The sequence below is a fragment of the Camelina sativa genome, chromosome 2 (genome assembly GCF_000633955.1).
Source record: "Camelina sativa cultivar DH55 chromosome 2, Cs, whole genome shotgun sequence".
In the NCBI taxonomy this organism is placed as follows: Eukaryota; Viridiplantae; Streptophyta; class Magnoliopsida; order Brassicales; family Brassicaceae; genus Camelina; species Camelina sativa.
In genome coordinates, this window is record NC_025686.1 from 18424938 (window position 1) to 18431187 (window position 6250).

The following is a 6250-nucleotide window of genomic DNA, read 5'->3' on the forward strand; positions in this document are numbered from 1 at the left end:
TTTTTTTTTTTTTTCAACCAAACATTAATCAAATTAAAAAATAACTCCAAGATTGGTTGCCCAAACCGGAGGAAAAGAGTTTACAAAGGAAATTTCAGAGGAAAGCAATCTTGAAGAACGGGCTAGACAATCTGCCCTTACATTGAGCTCTCTAGAGATCCTGATCAGGGAGAACGAGGAAAAGCATGGTCTGAGCACAAGAAACTCCTCTAACAGGTTCGAAAAAGATGGCCAATCGTCAGGCGTCTGCACCATCGCCACCAATTCTGCACAGTCTGTCTCAAAGCTTTGACATCCAACTCCAGCCGCCAAGAGTGACTCCATAGCCCAAATCAAGGCTTGTAGCTCTGCATGTAAGGATGTAGGACCGCATCTCTGACTCCGTGCTCCCAAAAGGAGAGTCGCATCATCATCACTACAACACCACCATCCTAGACCCTGCATAGCATCTGACCCTTTCCAAGAACCATCAATCTGACATCGAGGAAACGCTCCCCTATCCTCTTTTTATATAAAGATTTTCATGGTTTTCAGAATTAAATTTAAATCATTTATTTATGTGTAAGGTTTCATGAAGTTATTATTGGTGTTGAGATCATTAAAAAACTATCAAATGCCTCATTAATTATTAGTCATTAACAATATTTTGACACGTGTCAAATTATTAGTTTGAGATTTTAACATGTGTAAAAGTTAATATTTAATAGGAGAGATTTGAGATTATGAAAAAAACAAAAAAATTGTTTAAATAATATTAATAATGTAAAAAAGATAATTATAAAAAAGTTACAAAAATTAAACAGTTTTAAAAAAAATAATTATAAGGAGATTATATATTTCATAAAATTTGAAATTATAACATTATTTGCTTATTTTCAATTTTAAGTTATTAATTCAACAAAAAAAAATAAAAAAGGGATTAAAGAAAATGTACAGTTAACTATTAATTCTAAAAAATGTAAATATTCAGTTCTATATAAACATATATCGTCTCATATTTTTCGTCTAACAAAATAATTTATTCAAAAACACTGTTTTAATCTTTGTTCTATTGGTAAAAAAGTTTTAATAGGAATGTAAATTTTCCTTATTTTTTAAATCAAAACTTTCTCCTACTTTCTCCTTTTTCAGTTTGAAATAGGTAAGATTAATATGTTGACCAAAAAAAAAATGTAAGATTAATATATGCGTCTTCTTTTTCTAATACTGTATTTTAGATTTTATTGTAGTAATTTTAGATTTTTTTTTTAATTTATATTTTCATCTTTGATTTGAGATTTATATATTACTGTGCTTATAATTTTCTATTATTTCTTTAATTATGTCAAATTAAATTTCTTCTAATTTCTCAACCTTGATTGGTTGGTCATAGACCTTTTTTTTATGCAAACATAATTGTATCATTCATTCAATCTCAAAGGGAGATAAAAGTAGAATCTTATCAACCTAATGGTTGGATAAAATAGGCTAATCAAACACAAGCTTACAACAAACATAAATAGATAGATTGGAAAAACATAAACCATTTTTGATAGATCCATAGGAGCTCGGAGACAGAGGCTACATCATGATGTGTCAAAGCCACTTCTACGAATACATTGGAAAATTTAACATTAGTTACTATCAAAAGATTTTGTGACGTTGGAAAAGGGTTTTAGTTTCATTGGTTGCTGGAGCATGCCACTTTGAGATAGTTTAAAGACGTGAACATGTTCTCTCCACACATGAGGAGGGCAGAGCCAATGTTCTCTCTATGGTGGAGAAGGTTGGATGCATGCAAGGTTATCTCCCCAAGGGAGGAAGGCAGAGCCAAGGTTCTCTTCATGGTGGAGGAGGTTGGACGCAAGGTTCTCTCCATAAAAGAGGAGAGCGGAGCTGAGGTTCCCTCCATGGTTGGTCATACACTATTGTAATGATACATCATTGATTAGTATACTATTACTATGTAATATATTTTTTATTCGAGAAGTTTCTTGAACCAACAATTTTAGTGATTAAAGAAACTATGCAAAAGTGAAAATAAATAGACATATAATAGTTGGCTTAATATTTTTTATAGATATTTTCTTAGGTGGTGGTAAAGAATATTTTTGTAACATACAGTATTCCTAGGTGAAAAAAATACACTTTTAATGGTAACATATATCAAAAATTTGTAAATTGACATAAATCAGTGTCTTATAGCAAAAAAAAATTATAAATAATGTACAACAAATTTTAATATATTTTTGTTAAATATAATTTAATTTACAAAATTTTAGAACCCGCACATCGGACGGGTTCTCAACTAATAATATATGTATTAAGATCTTGAATAGTTGTAGATTTTTGAAGTTGTTTTTAGTTTTATATTTTCCAAAAATCTTATAGCCAATCAACATTATGAGAAAAATGATTTCTAAAAAATAGAAAATCTTAGATTTTGATGGTTTTTGTCAATTTTCAAAGAAAAATTAAGATCTCCGTTTCATTAGTTTTTACTTTTTAACGTGACTTGATTTTTTTGTTTTCATTTTTATTTTTGGAAAAAAAAATTAACACAAAAACTAAAAACCATAAACCAAAATCCAAAAACTATAACTACTATTTTACTTAGTTGTTATTGAATATTATTTAAAGATTTTTTCTTTAGAGCAAATATTTCTTCTTTTGTTTTTTGAGAGAGCTTTTAAAGTGTAAACTTGGACAATTCGGGGAAAAAAAAATGTTAGCTAGGAATTTTATCAAACACTTTCCGTGCAAGAATCTCTCCCGCCACCATATCCTCAGAGACAGTGTCAGACCTCTCATCTTCTTCACTTCTTCTACTCCTCAGTCCTCCTTTTCAATATCTGCCTCTCTCTCTACTTCTTCTTCTTCTTCTTCCTCATCTTCGTGTTTTACTGATGAGTCTTTCGCTGCACCTTACCTCTCAGTTCGTATCAATTGTCCAAAACATGTCCTCGTATGTTCTCTCATACGCCTCCTAGGAAGTCGAGATTGAGATATTTGACTCTCTTCTTGTTGGGTTTTTGTTAGGATCCATTCTCGGATGCGCTCTTGTGTTTTGGAGCAAGCTCTGTAGCTGTAGATGAAGACATTGAAGAAGACAACGAAGATGCGGCTTCTGGGTCTTCTCTTGCTTCCAAAGAGGTGTGACAAAAAATCTCTAATGCTTTTATATTCTTCTTTCTTCAGCTCCATTTCCAGAAAGCACCAATCTTTTGTGTGATTAAACAAACAGAGGCATAAAAAGGAACGATTTTGCTCAGTACCTGGAACTGGAAGCATCTTAAAACTTGATATGTTTATATTCTTGTAGTCTCTCATCAATCATGGTTGTGCTCTTTGGTCTTAATCTTTGGGGGGGTTTATTGCAGATTTGTATAGAATCAATATTTCCAGTGCACGAAGAAGTGAAAATGTGCATTTCACAAGCTGCAAATTCCATAGGCTTGAAAGAGATACCCAAATTCAAAGTTGAAATGGGAGATGAACAAGACTGGATTACCAAAAACCAGGTGAGTTTTGAGTTTAATAACATGAAGGAGGGAGCATCTGAGTAATTGCTTTCGTTTAAGTAAACTCTGCAGTATCACCACTTGAAGCTAATATCTTTTGGATCATATTTTGCAGGATTTGTTTCAGCCTGTTGAAATCGCAGATAGGCTTTGGATTGTACCTGAGTGGACATCTCCTCCTGTATTTATTAATCATTCAATACTCTTTTTAACATTTTCATCCTACTGATAAATCTGTGGCACCCAGTTGGTTTCTCGTTATTCTTTAGCCTTAGTTGACATAACAAAGAGCGATCTTTATCTAACGAGTTTGCAGAATTTGAACCTCCTTCTTTCAGTGTCAGCTTATATGAAGTTATGTGAGGTTTAAAGTACTCTTTCACTATCCTTTGCAAGGTCCCTGAAGCGGTAAACATAATTCTGAACCCTGGATTTGCGTTTGGGACTGGAGAACATCCTACTACTAAGCTTTGTCTATTGCTTCTGCAAAGTTTGATCAAAGGCGGAGAAGCATTCCTCGACTATGGTACCGGTTCTGGAATACTTGCGATTGCAGCCCTCAAGGTAAAAAAGTCTCACGCCTTTTCTTAGTCAAAATAATCTTCTCGTTTCAAATCTTCCCTGTATCCCTTTTGTGTATCGCTCACTTCAAAATTTGCAGTTTGGTGCTGCATCATCTGTTGGCGTTGATATTGATCCCCTGGCAATAAAATCTGCTAGTCATAATGCAGCTCTGAACAACATTCCTTTGGAGAAACTGGAGCTGCACCTTGCACCAAGTGAGAATAGCTCTTCTGGAAGAGAAACACCATTGCAAAAAGAACAGTTTGATGTGGTCATTGCAAACATACTCTTAAACCCTGTTATGGAACTAGCAGATCATATAATTTCATTTGCAAAACCTGGGGCAACCATTGGCATTTCTGGAATCCTATCTGAACAGGTACATTAAGACTTCTCTCTATCATCTCTCATTATAAGAGTCATAATAAAGCTACCTGCTAGTCATGGGAACTGAAAATAAGACCGTAAACTGACTAATTCAATGCTCTTTTTGCAGCTTCCAAATGTAAAAGAACGGTACTCTCCCTTCTTGGAGAACATTTCTATAGCCACAATAGGTGATTGGGTATGCATGAGCGGTACCAAAAAAGGGGAGTTTATTGATAACTGTTAACTTTTTCAGTGTTACATCAGAAAAGAGGCAATAACATAAAGCACTAGCGAAGCAAAGGCAAGAAGAACAGAAGTGCCTAATGATACATAAAGAACAGATCTGTCTTAGTAGTTGACTAAGAGGCTACAAGCCTACAACTACACATGAAATGAAACTTAATGTACTCTTCATTGATGTATTCAAAAATTCAAATCTATTATGATTTAAAGTTTGTGTTGTCACCAACTCTGGTTGTAATTATTGTTCAAACAACCATTGTATTTAAGTTCTACAGAAACAAAAATTTTTGTCGACATCAACTATCTTCATTATGTTGCTTCACCTGTTGAGTTTTCTTTTACCCAAAGAAGAGGTCTTCTTAGGAATGTAGACCTTGTAACTCACCTGAACAAAAAATTCAAAAGAACAAAGTTAGGACTCATATAGACTTGCCTGGAAACTACAAAGAAATAAATATTTCAAGAATTGTGGGAACTTTACCTGAACCATTTCTCCACCCCTCATCACAGTCATCGTTTTCTTCTCGTACTGTGACTCATCTTTTGTTTCATCAATTTTTTTCTGCTCAGACTGAGACTCTTCCTTTGTTTCATCTAATGTCTCTTTGCCGGCTTGAGAAGACGACTGGGCGTTAAGAGTAGAGCTAACTTTTGTTGGTTCTATGTTTTCACCTCCATTCTCTGGTGCCAGAGCTAGAGAACTTTCTGGACAATTCTTGTCGATGGTACTGCCATTGATGCTCTCTGTTTCAGCATCTTGGCAACCAGCGGCTTCTTTCCTGTTAGAAAGATTTAAACTTTCTTTCCCCAATGACGGTCTACTCAACTTCCGTTTAGTTGAACATGAGCTAATAGTAGAACTAGCTTTAACCTTGGCAGTATCACCAGGCTGCTGATCTTGTTGAGAGGCGGAATTAGCCAATGCTGTTCCCAATTCCTTAACATTAACAACATGTAATATCTTTTCTGAAGTCTCAAGATCTTGACTTACCGCAGAATCACAAAACTTCTGCTCCATGAGACCATGATCTTGTGACTCCTCAACTTTTTCAGATTCAATTTGTAGATGTTCTCCTTCTAAAACAGAAGACACCTCTTTTCTTGTCATTCCACTCTTTTGGGTCACTCCTCGAAATCTTTTCAGATTCTCCAAAACATAATTGTTACTATTATTCATTCAATCCTAGAGGGAGATAACGAGTAGAAGCTCATCAACCTAATTGATAGATAAAATAGGCTAATCAAACACAAGCTTACAACAAACATAGATAGATAGATTAGAAAAACATAAATCGTTGTTGATAGATCCATAGGAGCTCAAAGATTGTGACACCCTAGTTTGCGGAAATGTTTAAAAGAATTGATTTGGTCACATATATCACCAAAATACCTTTATTTTTTTAGTCAAGGGTCATAAGAGAACTTCATGATGGGTGACATTTCTGTAAGTGATTGTTACAAAACATAGGAAAAAATTATTTGTTGATTTTTAGGGTCTAAAAAAAAGTTTTTAAAGCCTCTCATACGTAACAAAGCGATTATCGAATATTAGTGGGTCCACGGGCTGGAAATAG

The 6250-nt window shown here is 34.2% G+C and overlaps 2 protein-coding genes across 4 annotated transcripts; one reads left to right on the top strand and one right to left on the bottom strand.

Moving 5' to 3' along the window:
• On the top strand, nucleotides 2668-4996 carry LOC104729037 (ribosomal protein L11 methyltransferase-like). 3 transcript variants are annotated; one of them, XM_010447939.2, is made up of 7 exons: nucleotides 2668-2944; nucleotides 3019-3132; nucleotides 3360-3500; nucleotides 3616-3681; nucleotides 3897-4064; nucleotides 4162-4443; nucleotides 4561-4996. In XM_010447939.2, the coding sequence occupies exons 1-7, from the start codon at nucleotides 2705-2707 to the stop codon at nucleotides 4675-4677; spliced, it is 1128 nt and encodes a 375-aa protein (XP_010446241.1). In that variant the 5' UTR covers nucleotides 2668-2704; the 3' UTR covers nucleotides 4678-4996. The 3 variants fall into 3 exon arrangements, with proteins under 3 accessions (XP_010446241.1, XP_010446245.1, XP_010446250.1); XM_010447943.2 differs by having other exon boundaries at nucleotides 2668-2914; XM_010447948.2 differs by having other exon boundaries at nucleotides 2668-2776.
• Nucleotides 4854-5811, bottom strand: LOC104729026. The gene is made up of 2 exons (XM_010447931.1): nucleotides 5158-5811; nucleotides 4854-5061 (listed from the first exon to the last, which is right to left on the bottom strand). The coding sequence occupies exons 1-2, from the start codon at nucleotides 5782-5784 to the stop codon at nucleotides 4996-4998; spliced, it is 693 nt and encodes a 230-aa protein (XP_010446233.1). The 5' UTR covers nucleotides 5785-5811; the 3' UTR covers nucleotides 4854-4995.

What these genes read in the sequence shown, in the direction of transcription:
- LOC104729037 (XM_010447939.2), top strand. Translation starts at nt 2,705, where the DNA reads ATGTTAGCTAGGAATTTTATCAAACACTTTCCGTGCAAGAATCTCTCC. An exon ending in ACTGGATTACCAAAAACCAG is followed by an intron (nt 3,501 to 3,615) that starts GTGAGTTTTGAG and finishes CATATTTTGCAG; the next exon opens with GATTTGTTTCAGCCTGTTGA. An exon ending in CTGGAATCCTATCTGAACAG is followed by an intron (nt 4,444 to 4,560) that starts GTACATTAAGAC and finishes CTCTTTTTGCAG; the next exon opens with CTTCCAAATGTAAAAGAACG.
- LOC104729026 (XM_010447931.1), bottom strand. Translation starts at nt 5,784, where the DNA reads ATGACAAGAAAAGAGGTGTCTTCTGTTTTAGAAGGAGAACATCTACAA. An exon ending in GGGGTGGAGAAATGGTTCAG is followed by an intron (nt 5,062 to 5,157) that starts GTAAAGTTCCCA and finishes TTTTTTGTTCAG; the next exon opens with GTGAGTTACAAGGTCTACAT.